The sequence below is a fragment of the Cornus florida genome, unplaced genomic scaffold (genome assembly GCF_030987335.1).
Source record: "Cornus florida cultivar Cherokee Brave unplaced genomic scaffold, ASM3098733v1 CherokeeBrave_3.0.0_Hap2_Chr09, whole genome shotgun sequence".
Lineage (NCBI taxonomy): Eukaryota > Viridiplantae > Streptophyta > Magnoliopsida > Cornales > Cornaceae > Cornus > Cornus florida.
The window spans coordinates 88125929-88146379 of NW_026775579.1; the positions used below are offsets into that span (position 1 = coordinate 88125929).

The 20451-nt window shown below is 32.9% G+C and overlaps 1 protein-coding gene across 2 annotated transcripts; it reads left to right on the forward strand.

Annotated features, from left to right (window-relative positions):
* The first annotated feature begins 10960 nt into the window (after positions 1–10960).
* Positions 10961–19932, forward strand: LOC132274936 (histone-lysine N-methyltransferase family member SUVH9-like). 2 transcript variants are annotated; one of them, XM_059776305.1, is made up of 3 exons: positions 10961–13240; positions 19318–19477; positions 19690–19932. In XM_059776305.1, the coding sequence occupies exon 1, from the start codon at positions 11148–11150 to the stop codon at positions 13167–13169; it is 2022 nt and encodes a 673-aa protein (XP_059632288.1). In that variant the 5' UTR covers positions 10961–11147; the 3' UTR covers positions 13170–13240; positions 19318–19477; positions 19690–19932. The 2 variants fall into 2 exon arrangements, with proteins under 2 accessions (XP_059632288.1, XP_059632287.1); XM_059776304.1 differs by having other exon boundaries at positions 19318–19932.
* The last annotated feature ends 519 nt before the right edge of the window (positions 19933–20451 follow it).

Genomic DNA, 20451 nt, shown 5'->3' on the forward strand with positions numbered 1-20451 from the left:
CGGTGAAAATTGTACTAGGAGCCTTATTTCCCATCGCCTCCAGAAATGCTTCAAATAACCATACAAAAGAAGCTGTTGTTTCATCCAATAAAAAAGAGCAACCGAATAATACGTTCTTCCAGTGATGATTTACTCCAACAAAAGGAGCACAAATCATATTGTACTTATTTGTCCGGTAAGTGGTATCAAATATAACGACATCTCCAAAATATTGATAATTCAATTTAGAGGAACCATCTCTCCAAAAAAAATTAGTTATTCGATTTTGATCATCAACTTGAACTGTGTAAAAAAACATTGGATTTTCTGATTGCTTGCACTTGAAATAATTGATGACACTTTGAGCATCTCCTGCTTCTATTGATTTTGATTTTTCATATTGTAAGAAGTTATGACAATTACGTTATGTGAACCAACATGTTGAACTCCACCAGCCTTTTTAGACAAGTATGAGTATGCCTTAGTCGCTCTTATACCGACTTTCGACATGGAACTCAAGATATTTGCACTAGTACTAGTAATCTTTCGCCCTGACCTCAGCAAGTGTTTTTCTTCGGGCTTTGCAAGTACATGGTTATGTTCTGAAATAAACTTAGCCAATTCCCAAATACCATTTTGCATTAAATACAGCACGAGCTTTGCAACCGGTCCTAGTTAGCATTCTTTCATATTTTTTTTCTTCAAAAGGTGGACCATCTTCCTTAAAGTCTTCACATGAACACAAAAAGATACGTTGCCGCAAACCACCAGTACCTTCACACCTCCGAACTTTTCCTTTACGTACACTAAACCCTTTGTTTATAGCATAAGTGTTATACAGATTGTAAGCTTCTTCCTCACTATATACCAACATTCCAACTTTTAGATCAGAATTATCTTCCCTCTCGAGTATAACATAAGGGTTGTTATCATTGTCAATATGGTCTACATTAAAATTGAACAAAAAAAATTAATATCATAACAATCAAGGAATTAATTATAAGAAATGGGTTTAAACATCATACTAATGTTAAAACACCCCCAACCTAGAGCTAATCCAACTAAAAAAAATGGCCCCAAAGTTGTGCAATACATCTTTCTAGATAAACAATAGAAACAACAAACAAGTATCTTAATGTGTTTTATGTATGATGATGCTAGTATTAGTATAAACTTTCAATAATAATTTGTTTGTTTATAGAATGAAGGAATGTACCAAGAAGCTCATGGATGAGATAGGAAAAACAGAGCAGGGACTTATGATGGTTTAGAGAGAGAAAAAAGTTCAACTTGAAAAAATGGCCCCAAAATTGTGCAATACATATTTTCTTTTCTAGATAAACAATAAAAAAAACAAACAAGTATCTTAATGTATTTTATGTATGATGATGCTAGTATTAGTATAAACTTTTTATAATAATTTGTTTGTTTATAGAATGAAGGAATGTACCTGAGAAGCTCATGGATGAAAGAGGAAAAACAGAGGAGGGACTTATGATGGTTTAGAGAGAGAAAGAAGTTTTGCTTGAAGATGGATTGAAAGCTGATATTTTGATGAAGCAAAAGGCGGGAAAACGAAACCAATGAGAGAGAAAGGCGGGAAAACAAAATCAAGAAAGAGAAATCATTTGTCAAGTTTTTCTTTGCGTGCTGGATTCAAAATGTGGACTGAAAAAAGAGTTTGTTCTTGTTAATGGCTGACCTGACAACTTATAAAAAAAGATGATGTGTTGAAAATAAAAATGATTTTATTACAACTATCTAGAATTAGTCAATGTAGTTCACCAACTCAGCAAATGAGGTGTATGGACTTGGTCCATACAATAATTTCTCGTACCGCAGACATGCATTCCAACATAGACTAGAACCCCAATCACGTGACCTACAGGAAAGGGTGCCGAGGGCATATATGCATACAAATTATGTAAAGCCTATCACGTGACTTGCGTTGTGCTGCGTGTGTCTGTGCACCAAAAGTGGCACAGGACTCACTAAAGTAGAAAGTCCAAATGAAATGCCAATAGATGCCTGCAAACCTAGTAAAATGAGTGTGCTGCTGTCACACTCCATGCTCAAAACTCTTCATCCACGTGTCCGCTTGTCTATACAAATATGTATATGTACATAAACTCAATAAATAAATAAATAAAGTGAAAAAAAAAACCTCAACAATTTTATTTCAACTATTTAGAGATCAGATTATCAGTTACATATCACTATTTCACAATCAAAGTTGTTTTGTACTTTTACTTTGACTCGAAACAAAAGCAATGTTTATACTTTTAGAGTGTATTCAACATTATTTAGAAGTTTATTTGATAACGTAAATTTGTTACAAGATTTTTAGAAGTAAAAATATGAAAGCATATTTAGTAAAAAGTATTACAAATTTGAAATTTTGAATAGTTAGTTTAAAATGTTAGTTTATAATTTTTTTTTTTTTAAACAATGTTTTGCTATAATACGGAAGCAAACAAAAGTATCATTTTGATATTTTCAATTTTGAAAGTGCTTCAGTATTATTTAAAAGCACAGTAAATATTACCAAACATGTTTCGTGCTTTTGCTTCGTTACAATAAACTAGTAAAAGTAAAAAACACGAACCAAAAACACTAGCCAAACAGACAGTATGCTCACGACAAATATGCTACGACAATAACAAAGAACAAATGGAGAAAGACAAAAGGAAAAGATTATGATCAAAATTTTAATAAATTTATTTAGTATGGGTTAAGTTTTACTTCAATGATAATTTATTTAAGGACTCAAAAGGAAAGATTGATTTAAGTAGTATAGAAAATTATAAATTAAAATACCGAAAGAGTTAAAAAGAAAAATTAGAATATTATATTATACAAATATTTAATAGTGGTACTTAGAATTCTCTAAGTATATATTTGTATTCATGTAGGATTATTAAGCTTCTTGGTAATCCTGAAACAATGACTAAATATATATATATATATTGAATAAGCATGGTGACAAGTTTAAAAAAAAACAAACAGACAAACAAAAATTGTGGCAAACAAACCAGACACATGGCAAGTTGGCAACATGCATGAGTAGTCTTGAGACCAAAAAAAAAGGCCAAAGTATATATATTGTCTCTTTCGAGTTTTGGGATATGTAATGAATTAAAAAAATAAAAGAAGAAAAGAAGAAAAAAAATAATAATAAAAAAGAAAAAAGAAGAACATGAAGGAGATACGGACAGAGAAAGAGAAAAAAATATTTTTATTATATTATTTTAGAATTTAAGTAACACTTTCTCCATATCATCGAAGGTTCAGTCTAACACTATCACTTTTGGTTTCACACGATTTCAGATTAAATCGAAATCCATTTAATTTTAACAGTTTTTAGAAAAATTAAAACTAGAATCATTGGATCCTAGAACCGACCGTATTTTAGTGGTTTACTTTGGGTACAACTATTAATTTGATTTAGTGTATAAACAATTCTTGCGGAAGTAAGAGGCAAATGGAACGATAAAAAATAATATAGATAAAGTTATTAAAAATAATTTTAAAAAATTATATATATTAGGTGAAATTATATGATGTAGGTTCGGTTTGTTTGAGTTAAAATATTTTTTTATATTTTTAGGTATTTGGTTGTCGTAAAATATTTACGAAAAAAATATATATATTAAACCTAACAAAACTAATTTATTTATCAATTTTCAATAAGTTATTTTACATATATCAGTGATGAACTCGACTTCAACCTTGTCCTAAACTTTTGATAAACACTAAAAATAAAAAATAATATTTTACCTAAAAAATATATATATTTTTTGAAAAAATTATTTTACGTCAAACAAACAAAACCGTAATGTAAATGAATTTTGATACAAAATTTTGACTATATAATACTTCTATAATTTTCTTTCAAATTATTAGATTCGTGTCTCAAAAATATTACATAATTATAACAAAAAGACAAAGAACTTATAAGATATATTATGAGAGAGATCTCATAATAGCAATACTCATAATTTGATATCTTTCGTGGTAATGATTAAATAGGAGAACCAGCATTACTAAAAAAATAATTACTTCTCCAAGTTCCCTTACTTTACATATATGTTTTTTTCTCCAGTTTTTTTTTTGGTAAAACACTTCTCCAGAAAAAGAAATTACCATCGATAGATATTAAAAAATTTCAATTTAATTTCATAAATTGTAGAGATTTTGAATTTTATAAATTAAATTTATGTTGAGGTATGTTGAATATTTTTTAATTTATATTGTGTTGAATAAAAAATTTATAGATTATGTTACTTGAGTTTGCCATATATTAAAAATATATTCATTAAAATTTACTATATTTTTAATTTATATTTTGCAATTTATTGAATTTTTTTACCTTAATCTGATAGTCTAGTGAGTTTGTACTTTTTTACAAAAATTATTTTTGTAAATTTGAAAAAAGAAATGAAAAACTTAAAAGAATATTTACCAAATGAATATATACTCATGAATTAGCCCGGTCTTTTGAGTGATAAAGTAATGTTATATATATATATATATATTCTCAAATATATTGTTCTTTTTACCAAGTCAAGGAGGAGAAAATGACACTTCACACCTTGGTGGTTATTGGGCTAACCATTTTAAGGACATGGTAAAAATAGGCTAAGAACAATAGGTGTTACATAGTGGTGGATTATAAAGTGCTTTACACTATTTTTAAAAATATTAAAAATTAAAAAATAATAATAAATAGAGGCGCTTTCCCATTCATAAAATCTTGTAAAATTTGTTTGATTCTAACAACTTGTCAAAGTATAATGTGAAAGCGCTGACAAATTATTGGCTATAATGGATGTACCACGTCATTGGTACAACCAACCAATATAAACACACTGTTAAAGCAAAAATAATTAGTTTTTTAATAATTTACTAAACGATCGTGGGATCAATTTACTTTAATAGTGTGTTTCTATTAGTTGGTTGTATCAATGACGTGATACATTCGTTGTAACCAAAAATTTCTCGAAAACACTAATGACTGTTATTCTACAAGTAAGCCACACATGCTAGTCGGTGATCTCTAATATATATATATATGGAGAATTGCAAAGACGAACTACAACGATTCGAACCCGTAGGTCTGAATCGTTACATAGGTCCTTACTCGACCCAAGGACTGTCGAGAGAAAAATGTTCATTATACACCTTAGTTAAGAGTCATAATGAGGTCACACTAGTTGTTTCTAACCACATCGATTCATGAAAATGTGAAACTAACTTCAGATTCACACCGGACCTCTAGGGTTTACAAGGGTAAACCGGTCATTTTGAGTCATAAATATGAAATGATAGTGGTACCAATGGAGAGAGGATTCAAAATTCTTCAATTTAAGCTCAAGAACGATATAATTCGGGTTAGAAATGAAGAAGATATAGTCAGTAAAGTTTGGTTATTAACTAAGGTAAAATGGGCATTCTGACGACCTATCGAAACTAGGTGTGACCGATTGTAAATTCTAGATTTAGAAAAATTTATAACAGCCCCGAATATGGCTCTCTGTTGATCGATCGTGAATATTTACGATCGATCGTAAGTCCCATACTTAGAAAAAAAATTCAAAAATTTCAAAATTAGCTTTCTATTGATTAATCGAAAATGTGGGTGCGATCGATCGTAAATCCCTTGAATTTTTCTTTTCTTCTCAAAATGCTACGGTTTGGTTCATATACCTCTATTTTGATGATTGATACATCCACACCCCTCAAAATCTATCCCAAAATACCAATAGGACATATATACAAAACTAAAATGATTTACCAGCATTTAACAATACGAAAGACATAAACGCCCCTAGATATGCATTTCATTATTAACCATTCAATTTCATTCATTCGGTACAAAAGAACAATTTAAAATAGTAATGATATGACCAAAAGAATAAGATTACAAATTTAGGCCCTTTGAGACCTTAGTTACAATGTTTTTCTACAAAAATATTGAATCATGGTCCCATTACAAAATGATCATCTTCAAAGTAAGCATTGTTACATAAGATTACATAAGATTACAAAAGATGATTTGATCAACTTTTGACTATACTTGTGGAGGAACGTCATTGACCACCTTCTTGGCGTGACCTAAAAAATATTAAAGGAAGGGGTGACCACGGAGGCTCAGTAGAAGATGCCTAAAACGCCAACTTTGAACTCCCTTAAGCCTCGTAAAACAAACCCTAAGCATGCACAATTTCTGAATTCCTCTAACCTCTTGCAATATAGGTGTCAAAAGTTAGCCCTCTCCAAACTCTTCCATTTTCCCTTTTTTGCCTTCTTCAAAAACTCACCCAAACCCTCTCAAATCTTAACTTGAAGCAATGGAATATATGATTTACAGAGATATAGAGAGAGAAGGAGAAAATTTAGAGAGAGAATGGGGTTGGTTGAATGAGGGGAAAAAGATGGGTGTTAGTCAACTTTCAATTTGGTTCCATGGTCACAAAAGATGTCATGTGTCACATTTTGATGGATTCAAATTTTAAGCAAACTTACCACATTACCCCCTCTTTCTATTACAATGTCATGCTTATTCCCAAAATATCTCCTATAATATATAGATACATGTATACGTATATATGAGTGAAATGTCTATAATGCCTTTTAATGCAAATGGCAAAACCGGGAGAGGTTTTCGAGCCTGAAAATTATTCCGACTTTTGAAAATTTCTAAAAATAATCATGTCACTTCCAATTGACTTAAATTAAATAAAAATACATTTCTAAAAACTCTCGGTTCAAGAAATTAACCTAAACGGCTCCCAAGCTCAGTGTGACAAGCAAAACGAGGCATAAAAAATAAATAAAAGAAAAATTCGAAAAAAATTGGGGGAAAAAAAAAACCGGGACATTACACAGACCAAGAAGTTGTGTGAGGTGATTTTTTTTTTCTCTTTATATAATTTCATCCCAACATAAAAATTTCATAGGTATATGATTTAAAAAAAAAAAAAAATTAGTGGAATTTAATAATAATATTTATTATTCAGTGGGGGCAATTGAAATCCTTAGAGGATTCCTAGAGGACAGGTGCCTCAATTTGAATGGGTATCTATTTAAAAAAAAAACATAATTTTACTAGAAGGATTATATCTCTGTAAAAAAATATATAATCATTCTAGAATATCACATTTCAAGTTATACATATTAATTTTGGTAGAAGTCGCCATAACTTGGTGTGTTGGTGTCTTTAGTGAGTGAGTGATTAAAATTTCACTTTAGATAGGATGTAGTTTTAAAGGTTTAATGAGGACAGTTAACAATCATATCATTTTTCAAAAGAGTATCTTCCATCAAATAACGTGAATTTTTTAACCATGATAATTTTTTTTTGAAATAACAATTTTTCCGTGACTTTCTACCAAAGAATGAAAAAAACCATTTTCTTTTAATTATAATTCAGAAGAACTTAGTTAATCGACCAAACATTGTTAACATTGTTGTAGACTTCAAATTCTATTGGAAAATACAGCACTCTTCTATTGGGGAGCACTGTAATTTTTTATATGACACAAATGTCCTTATAAGCACGTGTATCACATATTTTTCTTTTTCTTTTACAGTTTTTGTGAAAATAAAATTTTATTGTTTATCCATTTTTTTTTTTTTTCATAAAATGGTAATAAAACATAAGAGAATTTATGAAAAATAAATTATGTGAGAGATGCCTAAGGGCTTTTCCGAACATCAGAATAAGGATTTAGTCTCACTTTGATAATACTGATAACGAATCGAACGCTTTTTAACTTAAGTCTTTTTTTCATTTGTCTTTTAACTTAAGTCTTTTTTTCATTAGCATCCAATATAGGATTATATCCCTCTAAAAAGTAAAAAACCCACTCCTTATAAAAATATGTAAAAAAAAAAGAAAAAGAAAAAGAAAAAAGTGTGTTTAAAAAAGAAAAAAAGAAGTGTGTTTAGTTATGCATTTATCAATGATTTTTTTAAATGTATATATATATTTTTTAATAAACTCAATTGCAAAACTCCCTCTCCCAGTATGACAAACTACATTATTGGGTTAGTGGTCGTTGATTATTTCTAAGTCAAACTTAAAAACCATGATGGCATCGGCCATTAACAAAATTCATTATTAATTTTATTACCATTTTTTGAAAATGATAAAAGTAATAATGGGATCCACATCAACAAGCTTCACAGCTGCCATAATGCATGGGAATGAAAAATTATATGGTTGAATGAGAGACTTTAATACAACCCACCATTACCATTATTCTTTATTAATTGAGTCATGATAGTTAGACATATGTTTATTTGTCAAAATAATATAATTATAATTATAATGACTAGAAGCGGGACTTAAATTGTTTTATATCATCAATAATCAAAATTATTTTAATTTGATAAGACCTAGATATTAACTTTTATTAATATTAGCATTTGTTTCAAAAAAAAGATAAAAGTAATAATGGGAACACAGGTACCATGATGCATGTTTAAGTTTTGACATTCATGAGGGAGATGATTCAAGTTTACAAGACCTGGGGTCCACATGTAGATCACTGGACATGGTGACATACTGTGGCATCACGATATGGCATCACGATATGAAGTGAATAATATTTACAGTTATGTATCAGAAAAAATATATATATATATTTACAGAAGTTATTTTATAAAAATAGAATAAAATGCTATAAATTGTGCTTTGTAGTTTTTATTTTCATAGAGTTTTACAAAACCATTTGAAATAATTAAAAAAATGAAACCAAAATTTCTTTATTTATTTATTTATTTTTCTTGAGCCAAATGTTTACATACCTACTTTTGTGATCTAAACCTCGAACAAAGTAAATAAGAGCTTTACCCAAGGAAAAAAAAAAAAAAAGTAAATAAGAGGGAAAAGAAATTAAGAAGTTACATTATTCTCCAATTGTTATGTTAAAAATTTATAATATTAGAAGGAAAAATAAGAATTAGCATTGATAATTAGACCTATAAATAAATTAGATTCAAATTAATCCGATTTGAATCCAATGAGGCTATTTTATTGATTTGAGTGACTTTCATTTTTGTTTTGGTAAAAGAAATTAGGGTAAAGTACAGTCACACCACTTGAGGTTTGGCAAAAGGACACTCCAGAGGAAACTTACCGGTTTTTTGGACAAAGACACTCCCTGAAGGTTCAAAAATGGACAAAGACACCCCTTTATATGAAAAATTGACCAAATTACTCTTTGACCGTTTAGGAGACTTTTTTAACTTTATAATTTAATAAATTAGACCAATATACCCTCATGAACAATTTATGCATTAAAAAAAAGAAGTTTTTTTTTTTGTTATTTACTTTATAAATGTCCCAACTTCTTAAAAATGTATACGTCTAAAACGATTTTTTGATCCAATACATATATTTCAAGTAAATTATATTTTGTTATTACTTCTTTTCTTTTTCTTTTTCTTTTTTCTTTTTAAATTAAGATACTTAATTCTTTCATCTAAAAAAATTAAACCAACTTCTTTTCCTTAAAAAGAAAAAATATGGTATCAATATAACTTTATGCATCTTAAATTATATATCAAATATTATACATTTCTCAACATAAAAGGGAAAAAAATAATAATAAAACAAAGGGGGAAGAAAAAAAACAGAAAAGAAAAGAAAGCGTGCATAAAGTTAAGATGCATAAAGTTATACTGGTACCATATTTTTTATTTTTAAAGAAAAGAGATTGGTTTAATTTTTTTAGATGAAAGAATTAAGCATCTTAATTTAAAAAAAGAAAAAGAAAAAGAAAAGAAGTAATAACAAAATATAATTTATTTGAAATATATGTATTGAATCAAAAAATCATTTTAGATGTCTACATTTTTAAGAAGTTGGGACATTTATAAAGTAAATAACCAAAAAAAAAAAAAAAAAAAAAGTGAACAATATATAGTTTTTTTTTTTTACTTTTCCTATGCATAAATTATTCATGAGGGTAGATTGGTCCAATTTATTAAATTGTAAAGTTAAAAAAGTCTCTTAAACGGTCAAAGGGTAATTTGGTCAATTTTCATGTAAAGGGGTGTCTTTGTTAAATTTTGAACCTTCAGGGAGTGTCTTTGTCCGAAAAATAGGTAAATTTTCTCTGAATGTCCTTTTGGCAAACCTCAAGGGGTGTGATTGTACTTTGCCCAAGAAATTAATATATTGGCAAACAGTGATTATTAAAATAAAAAGAGAAAAAATTGAAGGCTAATAAAATACTAAAAGAAAAAGGAAAAGAAAATTAGTGTTTTTTTTTTTTTTTTTTTATTGACAAATTAAAGAAAACACATCCTTAGTATTATTATTATTAATAATTTTTTTTAACTTTTTGTTAAAAAAAATATTCAAGAATAAGAAAAGATAAAGAGAGCAAAGAAGAAGAGAAAATGATAATAAAAATAGTTTGATAACATGTAAAAGTTATACATAATAACAATATCGAAGTTATATGTGAATACTAATCATAAAAACTTAATTTATATCTCAAGGATTGCATCTAATTTGAATCAAAATCCATCCATTGACAAATGTATTGGTAACAATAAACTATTAAAGTCATCCAAAAGTCAAAATTTATGACTTCTTCTTTTATTATTATTTTTTTATGCTTTACAAATATTACCAATATGAAAACTCCGCCTAAGACACAATATATGAGATCCAGAATTTTAAACAAATTTTCACTTTATCTATTTGGACCATTTTTTTTAAGCCAGATCTAGTAATATTAAAATTGTGTCAGAATAAAAAATAAATAAATAAATAAATGCTTTTTCCAACTAACGAAAAATTATAATATTTGAAAATCAGCTAATTCTCTCGCTGGTCCATGGTCAGTGATGACGTAACCGTGTTACTGTTACAATGCCTTGAGATTTAAACTCTCAACTGAAGTGAAGGGTAATTCCGTCAACTAACTAATTACATACATCCCAGTTCTGATTTCATCATTTTATAACTTCTGACATTAAACTGAATTTGCTTACTTGTACATACACACTTCTCACCTCTCTAGATTTTTCTCCTAAATCTTCCACCAATGCCAAGTCCTTCAAATTCTCCGCAAAACCTTCCATAACCAAAAACCTCCATTTCTCTGTTTCTATATCTCTGTCTTTAGAAGTGTCTGTTTCTCTCTCTAAAAATGGGCTTAATCCCATTTCTAGACCTTGACCTCAACCTCAACTCTGAGCACGCCTCCTCCTCCTCCGCCAATCCTACCGCCACCACCTCCACCGCCATCGTCCCTAAGATCGAACCCAAGCTTGAGCCACTTGACGAAAGCGAACTCCACCAATCACCAGTCTTTCAAAACCCTAACCCTAGTTTTCCCTTCAATTCTCAACAGAACACGCCAGAATTCTCAGAGCCGGACTTGGGGTTGAACGCTCTCACTCGGATCCCACATCAATCCTCTGAGGAAAGCAATGTTTACTCAGAGTATCACAGAATTACTGAGCTTTTTCAGTCCGCTTTCGCTCAGGAGTTGCAGAAGTACGGCGATGGCAACGTGTTAGATCCGAATTCTCTGGCTATCGTTCCGGTGCCAGAGGAGAATCGGCTCTCCACAATCGTCGTGACGCCAAGTGCCAGAAAGAAACGCTCTGCAGAGTTGGTTAGGGTTACAGATCTTGGAATTGAGGACCAGAGGTACTTTCGTGACATCGTGAGGAGGACGAGGATGGTGTACGACTCTCTGCGGGTATTCTGGATGGCAGAGGAGGAGAAGCGGCTTGGTATCGGGGCAGGGAGGCGGTCGCGGGCGGATTTGAGGTCAGCGGCGGTGCTGAAGGAGCGTGGGTTGTGGCTGAATCGTGATAAACGAATTGTCGGGTCGATCCCGGGGGTCTACATTGGCGATCTGTTCTTCTTCCGAATGGAATTGTGTGTTGTTGGAATGCATGGTCAAGCTCAGGCCGGAATCGACTACGTGCCGGCGAGTCAGAGCTCGAACGGGGAGCCAATTGCGACGAGCATAGTTGTTTCTGGTGGGTATGAGGATGATGAAGATAGTGGGGATGTTATCATATATACGGGCCATGGCGGACAGGACAAGCATTCGAGGCAATGCAACAATCAGAAATTGGAAGGTGGAAACCTTGCATTGGAGCGGAGCATGCATTATGGCATTGAGGTGAGGGTAATTCGTGGGTTTAAATATCAGGGGAGTGCTAGTGGTAAGGTTTATGTTTATGATGGATTATATAAAATCGTTGACACATGGTTTGATGTGGGCAAGTCTGGTTTTGGGGTGTACAAGTTTAAGCTTTCAAGGATAGAGAATCAACCTGAAATGGGCAGCGTGATCCTCAGGTTTGCTATGAATCTTAGAAATAGCCCATTGACTGCTAGACCAATGGGTTATGTTAGTTTTGATATTTCGATGAAGAAGGAGAGAATCCCAATTACTCTGTTTAATGATATAGATAATGATCATGAGCCCATGTACTATGAGTATCTTGTGACTACTGTTTTCCCTCCTTACGCATATCATCCCGCGGGCATGGTCAATGGATGTAATTGTGTTTCTGGATGTATAGATGATTGCTCGTGTGCATTGAAAAATGGGGGTGAGTTTGCTTATGACAATAATGGGACTCTCATTAGGGGGAAACCGTTGATATTTGAATGCGGGCCCCATTGTCGTTGTCCACCAACCTGCCGGAATCGTGTGAGCCAAAAAGGGGTGAAGAATAGATTCGAAGTGTTTAGGTCGAGGGAGACCGGCTGGGGAGTTAGGTCATTGGAGTTGATTCAAGCTGGTGCTTTTATATGTGAATATGCTGGAGTTGTTCTCACAAGGGAGCAGGCACAAGTTTTTACAATGAATGGTGATAGTTTGATCTATCCAAATCGATTTACTGAGAGGTGGGCAGAATGGGGCGATTTATCAAACATATTTTCTGATTATGTCCGTCCAGCATATCCCTCTATTCCTCCACTGGATTTTGCAATGGATGTGTCGAGGATGAGGAATGTTGCTTGTTACATGAGCCACAGTTCAAGTCCTAATGTTATGGTGCAGTTTGTGCTCTATGATCACAACAATTTCTTGTTCCCTCACCTGATGCTGTTCGCGATGGAGAATATTCCTCCTTTGAGGGAGGTTAGTCTTGATTATGGGGTGGCTGATGAATGGACTGGGAAGCTTCCTATCTGTAACTAACTCATCTTTTAAGGCATTGGTGCATTTTGCATGTAGTGCAGTGCAGTGTCTTTGGGACATGATGCACTGAGGTAAGCCCTACTTCCTTTCTTGGTAACGGTACAAATCTATTAGCAGTTTAACTTGCATTAGTTATGTATCTTTTAGCTTGCATCATCTATGCATCTTTTAGCTCGCAGCATCATTTATCTTTTAGCTTGCAACATCTATGTATCTTTTAGGTTGCATCAACTATGTATCTTTTAGCTTGCATTATCTATGTATCTTTCGAATGAATAAGATTAAGCTTGGCGAATACTTCCTTTGCTTTGTTGTATCTTTAGTTCATTGTTAACTCTGTTATTTATTTGTTTGCGACAGGTTTGTTCTTCAGTGTGCTATCTGACACTTTAATTGTCTTTTCGCCAAGCTATAGTGGTAGATAGAACCTTTAGCATTTTTTAGGCAGAGATCAAATGCTCCTTTCTACAGTATAAGTGCTGGCCATTAGAAACTATCTGTTTACTCTCATCGTTCTTTGGAGATGAAGTTTTTTTTCCCCTTTAATTGTTTTTCAGTTCCTGTGGACTTATTGGGCCTGTTTCGTATCAGTAGCTTCCATATCATGGACCCTTTATATTTTACATTTTTATGAAATGTCTCAGGGATATTTCTACCTTGATTATTTAAGGGTTAAATTTTTTGAAGCTTATGCCATTATCTTAGGTTTTATTTTTTACCATTTATATGCGCCTTTCTGTTTCAAGATCCTATCATTCATTGATATCTTCACTTCTTAGTTTGATGGTAGTGATACTTATTGAATTGTCACTATATCCATAATGACTTAATCAAGAACGTATTTGTTCTTGTTGATGCTGAGGCAACACTTTAGAGTTAACATGTGTAGGAGCTGATGTATTTGTTTTTCTTGTCTCAAATTAGCCACTTATCCACTTTTTTTCCCCCTCCCTTTTTAACCAAGTAGTCAAATAATTGGATGAATGGAGTTTTTCCTTTCCTTTTTTTAACCAAGCACGACTTTTTCTAATAAAAATTGTACTGCTTTATCCAATAAAAGACTACTCATTCAACTATATCTATTCAGCTAACAAGACATTCAGCATCAAAGGTTGTAATACTTAAATGATCTATCATAGCATGAAAAAGTTTAGAATATTATAGGGCATAGTGATTGCTATAAGCAATATCGTGTTTCCCCTTCTTAGCTCATTTAAGAAGTTTTTGACATATGATGCATCATCGTAATGGATAATGCCTTGTGTTTGCGTCACCCCTTCCCTCCACATCTACATTTTTTTCTTTTTCATGGCTGGATAACATTTAGTACCCCATTTGTGAGCTTTTAATTATGAATTATTTTATTTCTCACCATTTTGCACACAAATATACACACACACAAAGGAGGAGAGAAGGAAAGAGGGAGGGAGGAGAGAAGGAAAGAGGGGGGGAGGGGGGGGTTTGCTTGGGGTTGGGGGGGTGTTGGTTCTGGTTGTTAGACTTTTCTTAATTGATTATTTGTGTTAGGAAGTTGAGTGGCATGTGTCATCGAGATATGAAGTGGGAGCAAAGTTACCAGGACCAACTTTTTGTTCTCTTTTTGGGAGCACATGTTTTAGAAGTATGGAACACCTTCATTTTGAAACTATCTTCTTTTTATTTTCCATTTAAGAGTAAAATGGTAGGAAAATTGGACATGGTAAGTTATGGACTCAGACATAAGTGCATACACTTATTTTAATGATTTTACATGTTTTATTTCAATTTTAAAAATTCATAACTATACGGACAATGTGCAGTTTAATAGTGCTACTTCTCATTATTCATAGCTGGTTTAAAGAAGACATCTTTTGAAAATATAGCATCTTTATTACATTCTAGCTCTGTCTCTACAAAAGCTTACTTTTAGTGTACATATTTCTGAGTGTGTACCATGTTTTGATTCTGGCACCCTTTCTGCTTATTCTAATATCCAATTCCAGCTAATGTTGAAGGGGCACTAGAAAAATTTATTCCACTTGCTGCGCTTATAACTATGACTGTTAGAAGGCTTATTTTGATGGGACTAGATGTCATTGATGAGATTTGAATGTTGTGAAACTTCATACCGTCTTTATGATGGTTGGACTCAGCTACTGCATGTCTGTTAAGCTTTTCAGTGTCGTTTTTACACAGCCACTCTTTTAGATACTGACAGACAGGAAACACTTTTGTAGTGCTAGTCTATCTAGGGATACTATGATGAAGCAGATAGTTGCCTTTTTTCATGAGATTTGAATGATGTGAAATTTCATACTTCTCTTCGTGAATGGGTTATTGCATTTCTATAATGTTCTTTTAGGGTAATTTCTACGCAGCTGTTCTTTCGGATACTGGGATAGCATGTAGACATTTCCTTAGTGGGTTAGTCTGTATTTTTGTTGAGATAATGCCTGCAATAGGCATTTTGTTGTAGTTAATTAACTAAAACAAATCTAATCCACTGTAAAATGATCTTGAAGTTCTCTTTTGTTCTGTTTGGAGTGAACTGGGTGGTATCCAACTTGATGGGGGAGCTGTTTTTAAGTTGGATCTTAAAAGTGGCGGCTTTTATAGGTTGGATAGTTTTGAGTGCAGCCCCACTATGCATAATTTGGAATTTATGGGAAGAGCATTGCAGGGTGATTTCTGAGTAGATAACATCCAGTCCCACATTGGAAATAAATCCTCCCAAAATCTCTGTTTTATGTGGACCGTGGCTAGTCTTAGTAGTATGGGATAGTCCCCTTCTTCATGTAATGCAATTGTATCTATTTACTGATATAAGACCAATTGCTCTACCGGCTTAGCCAGCTTATGAAGTGGTTTGGTTCTCGGTTATGGCGGGTTTTGCAATAATTGTCAATGTCTTTGGCTCTAGTAGGAAGTGGAACTGCCCATCTTGGAGCTGAACCTTTCTTCTGGCCATTTTAATATTCATATTACAGTTGACCCCTACAACCAGAAAAGTTATATTAGGCTTTAAATTTTCTATTTTTTTTCTTCTTGAATGTGTTTATTTTGTTGATATATACAAAATAATACATAGAACAGAGGGGATAGCCCTAGGGAAAAAAAAGGGTTAATTTAATAAAAAAACACTTTAGCAAGCCTTATTTACTAGAATGTAAACACTAAAAAATAAACCCAGACACTTTAGGCAAAAGTAATTACAAATCTGTCAATTTTTACTGTTTATGAATGCATGGAGACCAAATTACCCTTAAGTACTTTCTGGAATTTACTGAACTACCCTTACTTTTCTTTCCATCTCATCTCTCTAACGATTGCCGATCTGAAATTTACTTCTCTTTCTCACAATTTGCAGAATTAGGGCACATTTCTGTGCTGAGAGACCCAATGTAGACAAGATCCATTTCGAACCCTCATCTCTCTCTATACCTTCTCTTTCTCTCTGTTCGAGAATCTTAAAATAAAGACCCATTTTAGATAAGAATTTTCCCATTCTATTTCTCATCTCTCTTTCTCGCTCTATTTGTTTGCTATTTGGGTCTCTTCTTCTCTCGCTCTATTTCTCATTTCAGACATGACCCATTTTAGACAAGACCCATTTGATGAGGCTTGATGCTTACCTTGACGATGATATCATGCTCTGTTTTTTTTTTGGCTGATAGCTCTTGTTATATATATGACCTGATGCATAATGTTTTCTATCATAAATATGCTGAATCTGTTTTGACTGGAAGCATGTTCGTGCAATACTTGAGTGCATTGAAGTTTTACTTTGTTTAAGTGAAAGTTTTACATTATTCAGTAAAGATTTTACATTATTGCAATTACCGTTTTACTTTGCTTAAGTGCAAGTTTTACATTATTCAATAAAGATTTTACATTATTCAGTAAAAATTTACATCAGCACAGTGAACGTTTTACATGAGTGTAGTGAATCTTTTTTGACAACTCATTCTTCTTCTCCGTGTTGTGCTCTTTCGCAAGAGTAGGTAGTGCCAACAAAGGTCTGAGATATAAGGGTTCGAAGTTGATCTTGCGGAGACCCAGATAGAGAAGAAGAAACCCAAATAATAGACATATAAAGCGAGAGAGAGATGAGAAATAGAATGTGAAAATTCTTGTCTGAAATGGGTCTTTGTTTCAAGATTCATGAGAGAGAGTATAAAGAGAAAAATGAGGGTTAGAAATGGGTCTTGTCTGAAATGGGTCTCTCAGGATGGAAGTGTGCCTTAGGTCTGCAAATGGTGAGAAAGAGGAGTAAATTTCAGATTGGTAATGGTTAGAGAGATGAGATGGAAAGAGAAGCAAGGGTAGTTTAGTAAATTACATAAAGTACTTAAGGGTAATTTGGTCTCCATGTAATCATGAAAGTAAAAATTGATAGATTTGTAATTATTTTTTCCTAAAGTTTTTTTTGATGAGTTTATTTTTGAGTGTTTACATTATAGTAAATAAGGCTTCTTAAAGTGTTTTTTATTAAATTAACCCAAAAATAAAACTGAAATTGTTTACCTAAAGAAAGGCAACCAAAACCAACCACTCATTCAAAAATTACATGAAAATCTTCCAAACTTAGACTTAACTGAAGACATGCCAAGTTTCTCTAGCAAATAGTTGCCACATCCCTGCACTTGTCTACATGTAACCTCAGGTTCCTCTCCCTCCAAATCTGCCACAGAATTACATTAATAAGCTCCTTGTTAATTTCATCTTCAGATGAGAAGAATCAGTAAAAACAATGAACCATTGAATCAAGTCTTGAAAAGATCTAGTGCCTAGTTTGGTACGCAGGAATGTCATGGACAATCCATTCCAACCATTCCCTTGTTTGGTATAACATTTAAAGTGAGAATGACCCTTCTGAAAATTCATTCCAATGAATGAAAATCCATTCTACTTCTAAATTGATGGAATGAAAATTCATTTCAAGGAATGTAATGCCTGACCACCGCCTTCTTCCACAACCACTGCCTTCCGCCATCATCACTGCCACCACCCTCCACCGCCGTCATTGCCTTCCGTCACCACCACTGCCACTGCCTTCCTCTGCCACCACTGCCACCGCCTTCCACTACCGCCACCGCCTTCCATTGCCGCCTCCACCTTCTAACATCACCGTTGCCATTGCATTCCACCACTTCCATCGCTATCGCCTTCCACCACCACCACTTAGAATGGTGATTATCATTTCATTCCTACATCATTTCATATTTGCAACCAAACAATAGAATGAGAATGACCGTTCCATTCCGATTCCCATTCCCATTCCATTTCATTCTCGTGTACCAAACTAGGCCTAAGAGAATTGAAACCCTCCCACTTGCAGGCTACGAAGAACCATTCCCATATTCATAAGAGAAAAAACAAGACCAGAATAAATGAACAGTGGAATCCTCACTTCTCATTCAAAGATGACATATAGAAGTAAGACAAATACCTCTCCTCTTCAAGTTGAAAAAAAGAAGGAAATGCACATTGTAAAAGCAAACAAGCATTAATAGCATTCCTAGGTCTATTATTAGTCCAGACCAATTTAAACCATACATATTTGAAACTAAAATTCCCAGAATTCCATAAGATTCTATTCTCAGCCAAAGATCTCTGATTTTCAAGAAAAGTAGAATTTCAGTAGGCCAGCATTGAGGAGTTCTCCAAACACCATTCATCAATGCTTTGACTCCCTTGGAAAATTATTACCCAGTCTTCTGGAACCATTAGCTTTAAATTTTCTAATTTATTTCATTTGAAACAGGAAAGGAAATCCTTAGGAGCAGTATCAACCTTACCTGAAAAAACTACCAAGTATAGTTCATAACTGCAGTTAAACTCATTCAAACCAAAAACAATAATTCAACTATGCAACACTGTAAACTTTATATTTGAATCAAGATTTTGGTATTATTTTATTTGATGCAATTTGGGTTAAAGCTCAAGTTTGCATAGCAAAAGAAAGTGTAAGAAGCATTGAATACTAGTGACATTATTGTGTATTTCTGTTTATTGAAATGCAATGCGATGCATCATATTTTGAGATGTGATGTTGGTGATAAGGAATGATTGTTGTTCCTCACTTGAACTAATCATATTATTTCTGAAAATTCTGACTCCAGCATCAGGTTTTTCTTTTTTCTGATGTTCAATTCACAATGCTATGTAGATTCCCAGATGATAGAGGAGAAAGGAAGCATATTGACTTGAATTGAAAGATCATACTCAAATTTAAGCTGCTGCCGTGTCTCTGTTGGACATCATATTTTACCACACTCCAGGAAGAAATTCTTTCACCGACGATTGTCCGCCGGAAAAGACTCGACAAGGTTTGCAAACTTGTACGCGACTGTATGAACCTCCCTTGTATTTCTGCTTGTATATATGAAGTAGAATTTGGATAAAATTTGTACAGGTAACAACATATCAGTGCATTAGCTGATAGATTAATGCAATGCAATGCTTTGACCTGTTCATGTCATTGGATAAATCAGAAGGGTAATGTGCCAATAATGAATGCTTGTGTTTTTTATTCTTTTAGGGAGGGAAGAGATTGTAGAGTTTGTTTTCTGCTTTGCTATGGCAATTGCCCGGCTAAGAATATGGAGCAACCAATAACAGTTGGTTATGGAATACCAAAAAAGTTACTAGCTTTTTGTACTGTGAGTCTGTAATTTTTTTAGTTCTGCATTTGGTTCAAGCTGTTCATATTGGCAATGCATTGGGAAAACTTGTACTGTTAGAGATCGTTTTTCTTTAATTTATTATTATTATTATTATTATACCTCTTTGGTGTTCTGCTGACAACTATCTTCCTGTAATGAGAGTGAAGATGAGGAAAATAGTGAAGCTCATTCTTGATCTAACTTGGATTTTATTAATAAATTATTTTTGATGCATCTGTACGGGTAGGTGTCATCAATGAGTCATAAATGATGAGGTTGAGTGTTTGAGCTCGTTGGACGCACATAATATATATATGGCGAGGGTATGTGTGTGTTCGGTGTAGCGAATGTGTTTGCGAGTGTGTGTGTGTTTGAAATTTTGGATAAAAAAAAAATTGTTGAGTCATACAGGTTTTAATTTTCTGAGAGCAATAGAGTATTCTATCATAGAGGAGCCAGAAGTTGGCACCTTATGAATACTCAGTTATTCATCAGTCTCATTGATATATTCCAATCATGGTTACTCGGACGTAAACTGGCCAATACGGATTGCATACCGGAGTTAAAAAAAAAAAAAAAGAGTAGCGCATTACCGTATCACCGGAGAGTAGCACATTGTCCGATACCGCAAACTATGA

Coding starts and splice junctions, on each gene's coding strand:
- LOC132274936 (XM_059776304.1), top strand. CDS start 11,148: ATGGGCTTAATCCCATTTCTAGACCTTGACCTCAACCTCAACTCTGAG.